This window comes from Sorex araneus, chromosome 5, assembly GCF_027595985.1.
Source record: "Sorex araneus isolate mSorAra2 chromosome 5, mSorAra2.pri, whole genome shotgun sequence".
In the NCBI taxonomy this organism is placed as follows: domain Eukaryota; kingdom Metazoa; phylum Chordata; class Mammalia; order Eulipotyphla; family Soricidae; genus Sorex; species Sorex araneus.
In genome coordinates, this window is record NC_073306.1 from 4745643 (window position 1) to 4763051 (window position 17409).

The window sequence follows — 17409 nt, forward strand, 5'->3', positions numbered from 1 at the left end:
CAAAGGGGAGTCGGAACGAGGCGGCCGGGTCGCGGCGCGGGAGGCGCGTGCAGAGCCCCGAGCCCCCGTGCGAGGGCCCTGGGGCCGAGGGGTTGCGCTCTCCCCTTGCAGCAGGGACGGCGCGCCCGACGGTTAAGTCACTTGGCTTATGACGGCTACCTTAGCGGCAGTGCTACTCGGAATGTCCACTGGCCGCACCCCCGCCGCCCACTAATGTTTCCTGGCGGCCACCAAGTACCTGTGCGCCCCCCGCCGAATGATCCCTGAGCACAGAGCCGGGAGCAAACCCTGAACACAGCCGGGGTGGCCCCAAACATAGCAGCAGCAAAATATGCATGTGTACATATGTAGGTATGTGTGTATACATATATGTATATATATATAGTTCTAGGCATCACTCTTGTAAGGATTAAAACTGTTACTAGCCTGTTTTCACGTGGGCCATACCCAGCCCAGCGGTGCTCAGGACTTCCTCCTGGTGGTGCTCCAGGGACCGTATGGGACGCAGGGTGACCCGCCGCACTCTCCTCCCTGCTACGAGCATCTTACTGAGATTTCAAACGGTTTCTTTGGCGGGGGCGTCTGAAAGTGCGGCTGAATGCCAGGCAAGTTCCGTATCTTTTGGGGGGGGGGCCTCACCCAGTGGCACTCAGCTTTTTCCTGGCCCAGTGCTCAGTGGACACTCCTGGTGGTGTTTGTTTGTTTTTGGGTCACACCTGGCGATGCTCAGGGGTTACTCCTGGTGGTGCTCAGGGGACCATATGGGATGCTGGGAATCAACCCGGGTCAGCCACATGCAAGGCAAACGCCCTCCCTGCTGCGCTATCGCTCCAGTCCCTCCTGGTGGTGCTTGGGGGACCAGCTGGGATGCCGGCAGGGGTCAGCTCTGTGCAAAGCAGGCACATAGCCTCTAGTACCCTGGTCAGTGAGCCTGGAGGACACACTCCGCGGGGCTCAGCAACCACCCGGCTGCCTGCCAGGGGTTCAAGCCCGGGGCCCTTGCTCCACAACTGTCTCTCAGCCCCGTTACTTTCCTTCCTGGATCTAACAGCTTTAGGAAACGTCCCTGTGGAGGAGGCGGACGAGTGAGTGCGGCTTCTGGTGCCCCCTGCCCTCCCCCGCCTCGCGTCGTCTTGAGCCGCGTCTCTCCGGCTGCTCCAGTGAGCCGTCACGGTGACGCCGCCCGCCTTCTGTTTGGATCCTGCTCTTCAGCGGGCCTAACTCGGCAGGGGACTGTCACCCTGGCCGCCCTGCTCCCCGAGGCACCCAGTACTCTCCGCGCAGGCAGCAGTGGTCAGGGTGCACTGGGAGCTGGCCCTGAGGAGACGGGGAGGAACTGTGTGGGCAAGGGAAGGGAAGCGTGCTGGAAGACCGAGGAGGCTTTTTTTTTTTTTCTAACATTGATTTTGAACATTAACAAATGCAGTGAGAACAAAACCTCAAAGTTTGAGGATGACCAATATTATTCAGATGTGACTTTTCTCTTGAAACTCTACCTGGGGGCTGGAGGCCTAATGCAGTGATCCTCCCTGGCACTTCGATCCCTGGCACTGCATAAAGTCCCCTGGGCACTGCCAGGAGTGATGGGTAGGCAGCAGAGCCAGGGGTAAGCCCCGAGTACCGCGGGTGTGACCACTGACCCTCAAAAGATTAAAGAATAAAAGTTTACTTGGTCCTGTTTCCCACAGCATCAGCTTGAAGGCCCTCTGTGGGCAGAGGCAGCTCAACTGGCTGGGCACTGATTTTCCATGCAGAAGACCCAAGTTCGGTCCCCAGCATCACATGATCCTGAGCACTGCCAGAAATGATCCCCGAGCACAGAGCCAGGAGTAGTCCCTGAGCACCACTGAGTGTGATCCCCAAATTAAAAAAAACAAAACAAACGAACTTCCTGCCATTGAGCGGGGGGCAGCAGTCTGGCCCCAGCCCCGTCTTGTTCCTGTCCTTCCCTGCCGGGCACTGGGCCCAGCTGGATCAAGAGGTCCAAGTGTCTGAACCGCACAGGCCTGAGAGACAGTACAGTGGGCACTACCCAGAGTGGCCTAGCCGGGTCCCACCCTGGCACCCCAGATGGTTCCTCGAGACCCTGCCGGAAGTGACCCCCGGACACAGTCCTGCGCATCACCAGGCGTGGGCCACAAGACCGAACGCCAGCCTAGCCCAAGGCCGGCTTGTGTCACTTGCTTCAGGACCTGCCCCGCCGCCCCTTCCCACTGCCCCGGGACAGCCCCTGTGGCAGGCGGGGAGCCCCTGCGCGCCCCAGGACACGGCTCCCGCCTGAGCTAGTGAACAGTCACTCCCGGTCCTGTCTTTAAAACTCTGATGTCATTTATTGGCACAAAAATGCGTCAGCTACGGCGTGGGGTCTCGGCACGGCGGCCCCTGCCCTGCGCGGCCGGGTCCTGACCCTGCGTCTCCACCTCGGCCTGGACGCCCTCCGTGCTCAGCACCTCCACGATGGCCTTTCCGTTTTCTAAGTGCGAACCCCCCCCACAACCATCGCGGGGCGGCCAGTGGGGGCCCTCCGGGGGCCGGGAGGGCGCTCCCCACCTCACAGCTCGGGGCCCAGGTCCTGGAGCGGCGGCCCCACGGCGGCCCTTCCCCCGGCCGGTCATGCAGAGGCGGCCGCTGCTGTCCGTGGAGCGGTGAGGTAACGGGCGGGCGGAAGGGCGGGCCTGCTGCTCCCTTGCACTGCGCTCTGCGCCCGCCACGCTCCATCCAGCGCCGTCCAGCCTGAGGCCTCGGGGAGAGGGAGCAGCGCGGCCCCGGAGGCAGGGAAGTGAGAACCCGTATTCCTAAGTTATGGGGCGGCTGCTCCCGGGGCGGCCTGGCCCGGCAGCCCACTGCTCTGGGAGCCGCTCGCGCCCGTCCGTGTTTCTGTGACAATAGATTCTCCAACAGCAGCGAGGAAGCCGGCTCGCGCCGACTTCCAGTATACAGTAGTTCCGTCCGTTCACGGCCGAGGCTCGTGGCAGCCGCACCCGTCTCTGGTTTCAGTCCGTAGGAAGCAGATGCTGGAGTTCGGCGTCTCCAGGGGAAGGCCGCGGGCACCCCCGGGCCTCCGGTTACCAGAAGGGACACCTAGGACGACAGGGAAGGACATCTGGGTGCTGTGGCCTCCTCGGAGCTTTCCGGGGTGGGGGAGGGGCTGGGGCTCCGGCTTCCTCCACTGGCGCCTGAGTCCTGGGTTCCCATCGTGGGTCAGAAATGGGCCTTTTCACACGTGCCTTTGAACTGAAGGCACGGACCCCCGCCCCACTTGTTAGTGTCTGTGCCCCCAGACATAAACAAGCATTTTCCAGTTCTCACCTTTTTGTTTTTAAATTTTGGGGTCCCACCCACTCCTGGCTCTCGGGTGGGTCTCGTGCAAGGCAAATGCTCTACCCACTGTGCTGTCGCTCCAGCCCCCAATTTTCTCCTTTTCAGCGGAATGAACACACACGGTGAAAGAGATTTGGAAACAGGGTCCCACGTCTGGTCAGCCCCGCAAGCCCTCCGCGGGCAAGTGGGAGGCTGCTATGGAGTCCAGTTGTTCATTTATGTTTTTAAAGAAGACAGGAGTGTTTTTTTTTTTTCTTTCTGGGTCACACCCAGAGATGCTGAGAATCGAACCCGGTCAGCCACATGCAAGGCACACGCCCTATCCGCTGTGCTGTCGCTCCAGCCCCCTGGGTGGGCCGCACCCCTGCTGTGCGCCCGCAGCCCGGCCAGACTCACCATCCAATGTAGCACTGGCAGAGGTTTTCGTGGGATGTTGCTTGTTTGATGAGCAGCTCGACCTGTGTCGGGACGTCTAGAGTCTCGTCGTGAGAGAAGTCCCGACCTGGGCGGAAACAGAAACATTTGTGCCGGGCCTGGGGGCTTCTCTCTCTGCGACACGAGTCCTTTCTCCGCAGACTGAGTTCCAAGGCCATCTCGGCTGGATTTTAATTTTCCTTTTGGAGGTATCGGGGTGAGGGGGCTAAGCTGTGAGGGGGCTGCCTCTGGCTCTATTTTGGTTGTGTTGGGCCACACCCGCACACCCGGTGGTGCTCAGGACTCACCCCTGGCAGGCTGAGGACTACCTGGGGTCCTGGGGGTCAAACCCAGTTGGCCGCGTGCATGGCCAGCGCCCTCCCCGCTGCGCTACGGCTCCGGCCCCCGTCAGGGTCAGGGTCACTTCTGGTGGGGCTCAGGGTACCACCTGCGGCACCCGGGGCTGAACCTGGGTCAGCCGTGTGCAGGGCGGGGCCCGTTTCCCTGGTTCTGCTCCTGGCACTCGGGGCGGCCGCCTTGGAGGGAGAGTCAGACCCCTGTGCTTCCCCCGGGATTTAGGAGTCGCCTCCCTGGCCTCGGGTTACTTTATTTGGGGGGGAGGTAGTGGAGGGAGATTTGGGGGCGACGCCCAGCAGTGCTGAGGACACACTCCTGGCACTCTGATTCGCTGCGGTTGGTTTCGGGGCCACAGGGCCGACACTGGCTCTGTGCTCAGGGATCAGCCCCGCAGGTCGGAGGCCACTCGAGGTGCCAGGGTCGAACCCGGTGGGCCACGTGCCAGGCGAGCACCCCCGCCGCTCTCTGTCACCTCAAACTAGCCGCCCGTGCGACTCCCGTCAGCCCATCTGCTCGGGACCAGGCCGGGCGGGACGCGGATGGCTTCCTGTAGCTGCAGGAGCCAGAGGGGGGCGCGGGATATGCCCCCCCCCCCCGACTGCGGGGAGAAGCCACAGGGCTGCTGCCTCTGGGGCACCAGCGCCTCACCAGCACCCGCATCTCCTTCCCACGCCGACTAAGGGCCATTTTAACCTACTGGGGGGGGGGCGCTGGCGGCCGGGGGGAGGCTTAGGCCGTACCTGGCGGCGCTGGGGTCGAGCGTGCCTTGGTCTGAGGCCCAGCTCAGCCTGACGTTCGACGGTCCCCAAGGCCTGCAGCCGTATGCACTGCTCCGAGGGCTCGTGAGTCCGCCTCTGCCCACACTGCCCTCAGGTGTCCGGTCTGGGGAAGGGGCAGCTGTGCCCCAGGCTCTGACCCGCCTGCCATGCGGGCAAGCAGGGGCAGTCACAGCCAACCCGGCACCCGCTGCCCCCACGGCCACGATGCCTGCAGCAGCCCCTGGCCCCCTTCAGACACGGCGCAGAAGGCCGGGCCCTGCAGCCTTGGCGCTGCCTTCCAGGGCAGGCCACAGGGGCTGCCGACCGCAGCGCGGCCTGTCAGAGTAGCTCAGGGGTTCACAGCCCAGGGAGGCCACCGAGGGACTTAAATTTCCCCCCAGCAGTGTCACAGAGCTCAGTACCTCTCTCCCTCCTAACAGGGACCTTTAGATCCTAAGCCCGAGGAAGACAGAGACCCTGTTTCTTGCTTTTTGCCAACGCTCTTTCTTGAGCGCACAGCATTTCTGTCACTGTAGCACTGTCGTCCCGTTGCTCATTGTTTTGCTTGAGTGGGCACCAGTAACGTCTCCCTTGTGAGACTTGTTGTTACTGTTTTTGGCATATCAAAAACGGGTAGCTTGCCAGGTTCTCCGAGAGGGCCGGAGGAATCGAACCTGGGTTGGCTGCATGCATGGCAAACGCCCTACCCGCTGCTCAGTAAATACACAGACCCTGAAAGCAAGCTCCGGTGCCAAGCCTTAGCTAACGCTCTTGTCCTTTGCAGAGGAAGAGACAGTGCCCAGGGGGGGCGTGGGTGTGATGGGGTGTCGTCAGCTTCCCCTGGGCAATGGAGAAAGTTTGCATTCTCCCCTCCGTGCAGCTACCGGACAGAGAGGGCAGGACCCTGCTCTAACACTGAGTCACAATGATAAACAGCTGTCCAGAAGTTGGCTGGCTGAACTCAACAGGACTTTAAATTAAATGAGCAGTTCTGACGGGGTGATTGGGCAGAGGTGATCGTGAAGAGGATCCGTCCTTCACCCCCGCCCGAGCCAGCCGGTCACCGGCCAGAGACCGAGGTAGGTGGCAGCGGGCTGGGCGTCTGCACACACTCACCTGTGAGCTTGTCTCGGACCCGGTTAATGATCTGAATGGCTTTCTTATTCAGGGCCTCGGGCTTCACCAAACCGTCTCCAACTGAAACACACCAAGGACAGAGTAATGGCAGGACTCGCCCCCGGCTCCCGAGGGCGCCCCTCCTTTCCCGAACGAGCCTCTGGAGGATGTCGGGCGACACTTTTTCTGTGTCCCTCCTTATCCTCGGAATCACTGTCAAGTCCACAAACTCTTTTTCTTTTTTCTAGTCACACCCAGAGATGCACAGGGGTTACTCCTGGCTCTGCACCCAGGAATCACTCCTGGCACATGGGACCACATGGGATGCTGGGGACTGAACCTGGGTCAGCCGTGTGCAAGGCAAACGCCCTTCCTGCTGTGCTACTGCTCCAGCCCCACACGCTCTGCTCTGCCCAAAGGCGTCTGCCGCTCCTCCGAGCCTCCCCAGAGCGCACAGCGGCTGTTTTCTCACTGAGCTCCACACGGGCGCAGTCCTGGGAGGCGGGACTTACTGAAAGAATGAATCGATTCCGGCACTGTGGTCCCTGTTTTCTTGTGGGCAGGTTCCCCAAGTTCCACACCATCCAAAATTTCTAGGAAAAGAAAAAAAAAAATCAATCAGTCAAGACCCAGATCCCAAGAAGCCACTGTTGCGAGACCGCTCGGCCCTGCACAGCCTCTGTTCTGAATACCCTCCCGCGCTGGGGAGGAGAAAGGGGCGATTGCGTTACTCTTTAGGTAATTTATGGTCTTTCTTTGGGAAGGTGTGGGGGGAAGTCACACCTAGCGGTGCTCAGGGCTAGCTCCTGGCTCCGCACTCAGGAATCACTCCTGGTGGGCTCAGGGGACCATATGGGGTGCTGGGGATCGAACCCACAACCTAGCTGTGTGAAAGGCAAGTGTCTTAACCGCTGTACTATCTCTCCAGCCCATATGTAAATTATGTTTTAAAATCTGAGAATTCGTTTTAAAAAGTGAGCTATTATTGTTAAAGAAGAATGTGGCACCCATCAGAATGGAAATGCAAGTTTTCCAGTTTTGGGGGAGGGCTGGGGACACCCTGGCGGTGCTCAGGGGTCGCTCCTGTCAGTACACTGGGACCATATGCAGGTCTGGGGTCAAATCAGGTTGGGTCCATGCAAGACAAGTGCCTTAGGCCCACTGTTATCTCTCTGCACGCAGGAAACACAAAACTTCAAGTGAATGGCAGTAATACAACGTTCCGACCGGGCAGGAGTCAAAATCCTGGTGATCTAACCTGCTTGTTAAATTAAAATTTGGCAGTGATGTAGAAAACTAGTTTTGCAGTGGGTCACTGGCAAATGTTATTTCTTTGAAGAGCTTGTGCACCCATTTTGGAAGAAAAAGCCTTCAGGCTTTAGGGTCGCCTTCCACTAACAATGGCACAGGAGAGAAGAATCTAGAATCAAAAGTATGAAGTTGGGGCTGGAGCGATAGCACAGCGGGGAGGGCGTTTGCCTTGCACGCGGCCGACCCGGGTTCGATTCCCAGCATCCCATATGGTCCCCTGAGCACCGCCAGGAGTAATTCCTAAGTGCAAAAGCCAGGAGTAACCCCTGTGCATCGCTGGGTGTGACCCAAAAAGGAAAAAAAAGTATGAAGTTATTTCCAAGATTCCCTTGTTCACTACAGGACGCAGTGTGAAGTCAGGGATAATAATACTCTGATTAGTAACCTCCTGGAGGCTAACTGCTATCATCGATTTTGGTGGTGCTGAGGCTCAAACCAGGGATCCAGCCGTGTGAGACGGGGACCCTGCCCGAGCACCCTCTCTGGCTGTAAACGTTAACTTTTTGTTTCTGGGTCACACCCAGTGGTTTTCTGGGCTTATTCCTGGCTCGACACTGAGGCATTACTCCTGGCGGGCTCGGGGGACTCTATGGGACGCTGGGGATGGAACCCAGGTCAGCCACGTGCAAGGCAAGCACCTGGCCCGCTGTACCTGCTCCGGCCCCCTAGAAGTTAACTTCCGAGTCACGCAAGCAAGCAGTCTCGCCCCCACCTGATGCTGCCAGGACTGGCTACCCGAAGGCCCTCTGCATGTTCCTGGCCCGAAGGGGTCACCGGATGTCATGTTAATAAGGTGGAACCTAGTTAAGCCAGTGAGTCTCCCGGCGACTGAGACCAGGACCTGCCCAAGGGACCGACAGAGACACCAAGGCCTGTCACGGTGTGTGGCGGAGAATCAACGCATGTCCACGGTCCCCGTGAGCCAGGGTCCCACTGCTGCCCCGTCCTGCGGCTCCGTCCAGAGGCCAGGGCACGGCTCCTCCTCCCCCTGCCCCGCAAGCGGAAATCGCAAGTGGTTCTCTCACTACACCGAGGATTCTGGGGGGTTCTAGAATGAGGTTCTGTGCTGCTTCAGGGCACTCTCTGCAGCTCACACTTTTCTCTCTGGGCCCGGAACACCTGGCTTAGCTAAGCAACTTGTTACTCGTTACAAATGTCCGGAGTATTTGTAGAGAATAGTTGACTTTTTCCTCTTTTTTTCTTTTTTTTTTTTTTCTTTTTGGGTCACACTCGGTGATGCACAGGGGTCACTCCTGGCTCTGCACTCAAGAATCACTCCTGGTGGTGCTCGGGGGGACCATATGGGACACTGGGAATCGAACCCAGGTCGGCTGCGTGCAAGGCAAATGCTCTCCCCACTGTGCTATCGCTCCAGCCCCAAGAAGAGTTGACTTCTTTGAGGAGTGTGGTGGGGGAGGGGTGTGGGCCATACCTGGAGGTGCTCAGGTACTACTCCTGGCTCTGTGCTCAGAGTGACCCCGGCCATGTGCTGCTGGGGATGAGCTGGCCCGGCCAGGCGAGCGTCCTTCCCACCCGTGGGCCCAGGCAGACCTACTCTATCGGGCGCCCAGTGTTCCCCGAGGCGGAAGCTGTGCGGGACGGGACGCTGTTAGATGTCATGTGGCAAAAAGGGCCGAGGAGAGGCCAAGCGAAGGTGACTGCCCCCCCCCCCCGGGGTCTGGGAGGCGAGACTTGCTCTGCCCCCCAGGCCTCCGCCCGGCACCCGCCCTGAGGAGCCCCGGGGGCGGTGCTGCAGGCGCCATGCTCTGCCGCTGCCCGTCCCCGCCCGAGAAACGGGAGTGAGGTAACGCCACTCGTCCTGACCCCGACCCACTCTTGGTGCAGGATTTAGGCTCTAGACGTCGTATGTAACAGCAGTGAGGCCGGGAAGGCTGGTCCTTCGCACAAGGCCCACCGCAATGTGAGGCGGGCGGTGAGCGGGGCGAGCACCCTGGGCGAGAATCGGGGGCTGGAGGGAGGGAGGGCGACGGCGTGACACCCGTCCAGCGGCAGCACCGCAACACACAGAGCCTGGGAGGAGAAGGGGGAAGGGAGCGGAGACACGGGTGGAGGGACAGGTGCCTGGGTGCCTGAGCACGGCGGGGCGGCAGTGCTATGAGCACTGTCTAGCTCGATCTCACAGTGATTCAGTGAATTTAAAAAAAAGTATTTATAGCTATATTTAGAATGGATACTATTTCAGTTAGGTAAAATTTTCTCAGTTTAAGCTGCCCGTGGCGTACTCAATATGCCAACAACAGTAACAAGTCTCACCATGGAGACGTTACTGGTGCTCGCTCGAGCAGATCGATGACCAACAGGACCACAGTGCTACTACAGCGCTAGGTACCTAACGTATTCTCAGAGGCACAGAGTAAAACCCCTGTATATTAGGTGCTTGGTGTCTCGTAAGTATTTCTAGAAACGTTTGTAAAGTTAAACTCAAAGGTGATGCTTTGGTGGTGAGGGCGCTTCGGGGACCCCGGCTAGACTCAGGCCCCGGCGCTGGTGGGCCGCTCCTGGCGGCCTCCTTCCCGAGCAGTGTCCACCCCTGCTGAAGCGACGCCCCCAGGGCAGCAGCAGAGCCTGGCGCGACAAGGCTGCGCGGACGGGGACACACCTCCCGGGCCCCGGGGCAAGCACCCACCTACGGACTGGCCGGCGGAGTAGGAGTCTGTCCTCGTTCGGGAACGCTTGTTGCCTTTGGTGTTCGCTAGGGAGAGAAATCGAGGGGTTAGGAGGAGCTTGCAGCCTGGACCTGAGAGAACCCTGCCTGAGGAGAGGTCCTCCACAGCGAGCAGAGTGTCTCCACACGCGTGAGCCCAGGGCAAAGCCAAAGACGGCCAGGAGGAAGGGGGGCTGCCAGCGGGTACCTGGCCCCGAGCACCCTCTGTCCTCGAGTCTGACGCTGACCATCAAAGCGGGGAACACGGTGAGAGTGGGCTAGCTAGAACGCGGCCCGCTGTGGCCACGCCTGCAGGGAGGAGCAAAGGGAGGACGGAGACGGAGGGGAGCCCGACAGCTGACGCCCTGCTGGGAGCTGGGGACACGTCGCCAGGGCACGTGCGTTACTCTGAAGGACAGTCCGGCCAGGACATACACTGACGGCTGCAGTTCCCGTGGCAATAAGAATACTGGAAGTCAGCTGTCAGGGGAGATGGAGTCATGAAATGTGCTTCTAAGTGGATGCTCATGGAGAGTATCATGCTGAGTGACATGAGTCAGGAAGAGAGGGACAGACGAAGGACTGCACTCATGTGTGGAGTGTAGAATAACATAGTATGAGACGGACACCCAAGGACAGCGGACACAATGGCCAGGAATATTGCCCCATCGTTGGAAACCTGCCTCATGAGCAGCTGGGAGAGAGAAGGGGTCACTGAGTCAGTGAGGGTTGGAGGGATCACTCGGGACGGGAGACGTGTGCTGAAAGTAGATAAAGGACCAAACGTGGTGGCCTCTCAGTATCTGTGTTGCAAACCACAAAGCCCAAAAGTAGAGCGAGAGAAAGAGGGAATGTGCCTGCCACAAGGGCAGGGGGTGGGAAGAGATGGGGGTGGGTGGGAGGGACACTGGGGACACTGGGGGTGGAGAATGGGCACTGGCGGAGGGGTGGGTGTTCGAGCACTGTAGGACTGGAACTCAAACTGAAAGCTTCGTAACCAGAGCTCACGGTGGTTCAAGAAAAACAAACAAACGCAAGCCCTGGACGTTGCGGCCATCAGAGCCGCCTGGCGAGTGCAGCGCCAAGACTCGGGACTGTCTCGGGCCCGGTCACGGGAAGGGCGTGTTGGGGATTTCTGAGCCGACGGGCCCTCGCTGGCACTCACTGTCCATCAGCCGCCAGTTGAGCAGGGGGTCGTAGACGAAGGCCTCCAGCACGGCCATGACGCTGTCCTTGTGCTCCCGGAGCACCTCCATCACCGTGTGGCACGTGATCCTGTAGTTGCCGTCCAGGCCCGTGACCTGCCCGGGGAGAGGAGGTGAGGGCTGGTCCCCTCCCCGGCCCGGGGAAGCTGTGACTGACTCGGCCGCAGGGTCTCGGGCGGGAGGGACGAGCCGCCCCACCGAGGGCCCAGAAAGAAGCCTGCGGAGTCTGCCAAACACTGAGAAACACCGACGCGACGAGACAGCAGAGACCCGGAAACTACCGCGCTCCGGGGAATCGGCACGTGGAACACGGAAGTGGGCTTCAGGGCCCGAGAGGTCACGGTTACGGCACGAGGCTTGCATGCGGCAGGCCCTGGATCAATCCCCAGCAACACGAGACCCCCTGAGCACCGTCAGGAATAGCCCTCGAGCACAGAGCTAGGAGCAGCTCCCCCAACAAAGCCTGTCTTCAGAAGGGAACTGGCCCCATTCCACAGCTGTTCTACTCACCTCCATAGCGTTGGTCAACATCCGTGTGAGTCTAAACGGAATCTTCTCTGGGAATTTCTCTCTGGTCATTGCAACCTGCAAGGAAACAAAGGGTCAGTAAGGGAAATAAACTCACGAGACTGTTGGGCTGAAGCGGAAGTGGAAGCTTTCTTCTGCGCCACTTGCACGGACTTAAGCTGGGACAAGGAAATGGGGCCAGACAGACAGTACGGCAGGCGGGCACTCTCCTGGCCTGCAGCTGACCTGGGTTCACTCCCAGCACCCAAGATGATTCCCTGAACCTTCAGGAAGTCATCCCAAGGGGCCGCAGTGATAGCACAGCGGGTAGGGCGTTTGCCTTGCACGCAGCCAACCCAGGTTCAATCCCCGGCATCCCATAGGGTCCCCCGAGCACCGCCAGGAGTAATTCCTGAGTGCAGAGCCAGGAGTAACCCCTGTGATTCGCTGGGTGTGACCCCAAAAGAAAAAAAAAAAAGAGGTTATCCCCGAGTGCAGAGCCAGGCGTAGGCCCTGAGCACTGCCAGTGTAGCCCGACCCCCTAAAAAACCCCAACCCCCCGAAAAAGCTAACAACAGAAACAAGCCCAGGGAATAAAGCAGCAAGCTTTTAGTCGAGGGACTGGCTGCAGAGGAAACTGAGGCAGCGGGGAGAGAGGCACAGGGACAGCCCCGCTGCCGGCCGCCTGCCAGGCGAGTCCTGCTCTCGGGGCGCTGCCCCGCGCTGCAGCAACAGCCGAGACACGGCCTGCGTCCCTCAGCCTGCGTCCCTCTTCCCACGGCCACGCGCGGCCACGCCAGAGCCCTGCTGTGCCCAGGACGACCCTGACAGTGCTGGGGGAACAACGCGGGCCAGCCACGCGCCAGGTGGGGCTGTCCCCATTCAGCTCTCAGCCCCCTCCTTCCGGGGAGGCTGGGGGGAGCAACCGATACCTCCCGTGCGACACGCCCGGGTGAGCTCTGCGTGTCCCGGGCCACACGCTTACCTCAAAGCAGTCCCCGAAGTCGATGTGCAGGATCTTGCCACTGAGCCGGTCCAGCATCAGGTTGGACGGGTGTCTGAGGGGGGGCCAACGCACGGGCACTCAGGCCGGGCAAGCGCAGTGCTCGGGCCCACCCAGTCCCGCTGGCCCCCTGACACTGTTTCCGTGACTAGAGCGCGGCCAGAACGTGACATGCTCGTTTACTGTCACACGTGGCCCGTGTGCTGCGGCAGCAGGGATGCATCACGTGACAGAGACCGCGTGGCCCTTGACAGGTTACGGCTGCCGACCTGGGCCTGCAGGCAGGTTTGGGCTGTGACTCCCAAGGCCCCCGGTTCTGTGAGATTTACCCCCCAAGGCCTGAGCAGAGGAATCCCTTGGGGGGGTGCCGGCACGGCAGGGCGACCGTCACTCAGCAGCCAAGACAGTCTGTTCACTTTCCAAGACAGGGATGCTTCTTTCTCTTTGTGTTGTTTTTTTCCCTTTTGGGTCACACCTGGCGATGCTCAGGGGTCACTCCTGGCTCTGCACTCAGGAATCACTCCTGGTGTTGCTCAGGGGACCCTATGGGATGCCAAGGATCGAACCCAGATCGGCCACGTGCAAGGCAAATGCCCTCCCCGCTGTGCTATCGATCTGAGTGCCGCTCCCTTTTTTTTTCTTCTTCTTTTTGGGTCACCTTTGATGCTCAGGGTCACTCCTGACTCTGCACTCAGGAATCACTCCTGGCAGTGCTCGGAGACCGACCGTATGGGGTGCTGGGGATCAAACCACAGTCGGCTGCGAGCAAGGCAAACACCTACTCACTGTAATATTGCTCGGGCCCCCAAGGAGCAAATTTTTTAGTGGGGAAAAAAATTATTTTTACTTTCATATAATTGCACAAGACATGATCCTAGAAGAAAAAAAGAACTAGTGTTTTTTTTTCAAACATTCCAGTGGGTCAATATCTGAACATATCTAGAAAAGCCATGTTTTCCCGCAGTACCCTGAGATGCAATTTACTATGCAGAAATAATGGAAGGGACCTTGATTGGGTGGTTTCAATTATGGAAATAGAACTCCTTGTCTCGGCGCAGTGACTGATACGTGTTCACTGAGCCAGTGGAAAGGTCAGTCAGACCTGACAGGCTCTTTAATACACTAAGTGAGGCTGTGCCCTTGACTGTGGCTTTCCCGCTGGAGCCTGAGGTATTGCCCTGCTGACAGGGATAATAAATAGGGAACTAAGGGGGAGGCGGCGGAGAGGCTGAACTCAGAGGACACAGGGATTTGCCAAGTGCCGAGGAATCTCATTTGGAAACCAGAAAATGTGAGTGGAGAAAAAGACCCAAAGAAACAGAATAAATTCACTCACCTGTCTCCCAGGCCCAAAATATACCCAACCATGGACATGACCGCCAGGGAACGGGTGTAGTTGGTTCTTCGGTCAAACCATACCTGGAAACGGGAGCACAGGTGAGCCAAGGCGCCGGAGACGGACCGGAAGGGCCTCGAGGAATCACACCCAACCCGCTGCCTTCCTGCTCTCGCCTTTCTCTTCCGTGTTTGGTCCATAGCTGGCGGTGCTCAGGGCCTAGTGCTCAGGGGTCCCTCCCAGCGGGCTGCTCAGGGGTCCCTCCTGGCGGGCTGCTCAGGGGTCCCTCCTGGCGGGCTGGGGGGATCATACGGGGTGCCAGAGAGCGCACCCAGGCCGGTCACTGCCAGCGCGCGCCCTGCCTGCTGTACTGTCACTCAGGCCTGCCGGCTGTCTCTTAAATCCCATCAGCAACCGCCCGTTAGAACGTACAACAGAGTAAGGACCTCGCCCATGATCTCCGCAGTGATACACGCCTCGGGCAGCACTGATGAACAAAATTACATTTACTGGGAAACACAGGGCAGCCGAGAACACCCACAGGAGGATTTCCATGGCAGCGCCCAGTCAGGAAGACGGCTCCAAGCGTACGCTCCTTATCGTTTTTTAGGTTTGGGGCCACACCCAGCGATGCTCAAGGGTTACTCTTGGCTCTGCACCCAGGAATTCCTCCCAGTGGAGCTCCAGGGGGGGCTGACGGGAGGCGATATGGATGCCAGGGGGCAAGTGCCCGGCCCGCGGCACCATCGCCCCGGCCCCTCTCAGTGTGTTCTGCAGGCGGGCCCGGGGTGCACTCTCCGGGGCACTGCTAGAGTGACCCCACGCTCTGCCAGGTGTGGTTCCAAAATAAAAACCAAAGAAAGGAGGAAAGATAAAGCCTCCCAAATGAAATACATTTAATGTAGTTCCAATAAATATTTAATGGCATTTTTGAGTAGACTCGACAAAATAAATGATCCCAACCCTTCTCTGAAAGAAAAAAAAAATGTGGAAATTGCCAGTAAGACTTGTACTGGGCCAAAGAAACAGTACAGGAGTTAAGGTGCTTGCCGGCTTGCAGCCCACCCAGCCAGATCCCTGCGCACTGGCAGAGGGACCCTAAGGATAAGAAAATCCCCTGGGTTGGAGCGACAGTCCAGTGGGGAGTGCGTCTGCCTTGCAATCGGCCGACCCGGGGTGAATTCCCAGCATCCCATATGGTCCCCTGAGCACCGCTAGGGGTGACCCAAAAAGCAAAAAAATTACAAAAACAAAACAAAACAAAGCAAAACAACAGCCCCTGAGCACCAACAGGTGTGACGCCCACTTCAAACCCCACAGAAAACTTGTTTTAATGGGGGCTGGAGCAATAGCACAGCGGGTAGGGCGTTTGCCTTGCACATGGCCGACCCGGGTTCAATACCCAGCATCCCATATGGTCCCCTGAACGCTGCTAGGGGTGATTCCTGACTGCAGAGCCAGGAGTAACCCCTGTGTGCATCACCGGGTATGACCCAAAAAGAAAAAAAACAAACAAAAAACAAACGGTACCTGAAGAGAAACAGGCATAAAGAGCAATGAAATGGGCGAGGAGCGACAGTACAGTGGGGAGGGCATTTATCCTGCACGCAGCTGACCCGGGTTCTATCCCCAACACCCCGTATGGTCCCCCGAGCACCGCCAGGAATCATTCCTGAGTGCAGAGCCAGGATGACCCCTGAAAACCAATGGGTGTGACCCCAAAACCAAAGCACCAAGCTGCCCCCACCCTACAAAACAGAAAACCCTCAAAAAACAAATTCCGCAAAACCCAAACAAACACAGTTCACAATGTATGTAAAACACTTGGTGTCTGTGATGCAGTCAGCCCAGATGCCACGGAGCGGAGGCCGTGGCCGGCAGCACGCCCACGTCGTGGGGGCGGGGCGAGCACGGGGACACGCACCTCGGAGCTGGGGCTCTTGAGCCACAGCAGCTTGGCCAGGTCGTCGCCAGCCGTGTTGTTGACGGCGTGCTCGAACACCTCCACCTTCTGCATCAGGGTCAGGTGGTCGTAGTCGGGGGCCATCTGCAGGGAAGCGGCGGATGGGAGCGGCCGGCAGGAACCGGTCCCCGGGGAAGGGGGGAGAGGACGGCTGCGGGACGGGCAGCCCAGCGGGCACTGCCCCGATGCCACCGGGCACGGGCACTCAGGGCTGAGCTCTGGTGAGGAGAGAGCCCGAGGGCTCCCATCCCGCCAGGGCAGTGCTCCGGCATCCCTCCCGCCGGCCAGTGACTCGCCCGTCCCCCCTGGGCGGGCCGCCCCCCAGGAAAGGCCGTCCTGCCCGAGGACTCGCTGCACTCAACGTCCTCCCACAGCCAGTGCCTTGAGAAGTGCTCCTCGGGAACGGGGGGTTCCAGGAGGGGACGGCGGCACCGCCGGCCGCGTACCCGCAGCATGATGCGGTGCTCGATGTTGAGCAGGATCTTCTTCTTCTCGCGGTAGTCCCGGATGAGGGCGTGCAGCGTGTCGCAGTGCGGCACCCAGCCGATGAGGCCCGAGTTGGTGGACAGCGGGATGACGGCGTACCTCTGGATGCTGGCGCCGGGCAGGGAGGGCGGGGTCAGTGCCCAGGAGGCCCCTGGAAGGGCGGGCGGGGGCCCCTGACCCCCCTGCGCGAGGCTCGCTCTCTGCTGAGTCCTGACACGAGCCCTGCCTGGGGGGCGTGACCCGGGCGGGGGGAGGGGCAAAGCAGCAGCTTGGGCCCCACGGTGCTCAGTCCCCCCCCCCCGCCCGCCCAGACTCTCCACTCTGGGAACGGCCCTCCGACTGAAGGCCTGGGCCCGAGGATGACGACACGGACACGTGGCGGCGGGGAACCCGCGGGTCCGGCCCGGCTCCTCTCCAGAAGCCACAGACGCGGCCGTCCACTCTGGGCCGTCTGCACAGGGCGTTTCCTGGCGAAAAGTTTCTAAAACTCTCAGGAATTTCCCCTTAGTGTTGGACTCCTCGGCAGCCTGTTTTCTGGGCCACACCCGGAGGTGCTCAGGACGCACCCTTGGCTCTGTGCTCACGGATCCCTGCTGGCGGGGCCCGAGGACAAGGTAGGGGCTAGGGGTCGGGCCTGGGGCCCCCGTGCTTGGCAGGGGCCCTCCCTGCCGTAGCATCTCTCCAGGCCCCTGCTAGCAACGGCTTCGGGGCCACGACGGCAGTGCTCGGGCACTGTTCTCAGAGCTCTGGGACCAACCCCGGCCCGGGCCAGAGCGCACACTCGACCTCCCTTTTTATCTATCTATCTATCTATCTATCTATCTATCTATCTATCTATCTATTTATTATTATTATTATTATTATTTTGCTTTTTGGGTCACACCCGGCAATGCACAGGGGTTACTCCTGGCTCCGCACTCAGGAGTTACCCCTGGCCGTGCTCAGGGGACCCTATGGGATGCTGGGA

The 17409-nt window shown here is 59.7% G+C and overlaps 1 protein-coding gene across 1 annotated transcript in view; it reads right to left on the minus strand.

The window, feature by feature from the left end:
* Positions 1–2305: 2305 nt before the first annotated feature.
* MTOR (mechanistic target of rapamycin kinase) overlaps positions 2306–17409 on the minus strand; it is a 113482-nt gene continuing 98378 nt past the window's right edge. Inside the window, exons 48-58 of the mRNA XM_055138868.1 lie at positions 16403–16550; positions 15918–16040; positions 13994–14076; positions 12640–12712; positions 11658–11732; positions 11108–11243; positions 9925–9990; positions 6479–6559; positions 5967–6047; positions 3718–3823; positions 2306–3081 (exon numbers count right to left, since the gene is read on the minus strand). Of these exons, the coding sequence (XP_054994843.1) occupies positions 3066–3081; positions 3718–3823; positions 5967–6047; positions 6479–6559; positions 9925–9990; positions 11108–11243; positions 11658–11732; positions 12640–12712; positions 13994–14076; positions 15918–16040; positions 16403–16550 (988 nt within the window). The 3' untranslated portion in view covers positions 2306–3065. The remainder of the gene's footprint in view (positions 3082–3717; positions 3824–5966; positions 6048–6478; positions 6560–9924; positions 9991–11107; positions 11244–11657; positions 11733–12639; positions 12713–13993; positions 14077–15917; positions 16041–16402; positions 16551–17409) is intronic.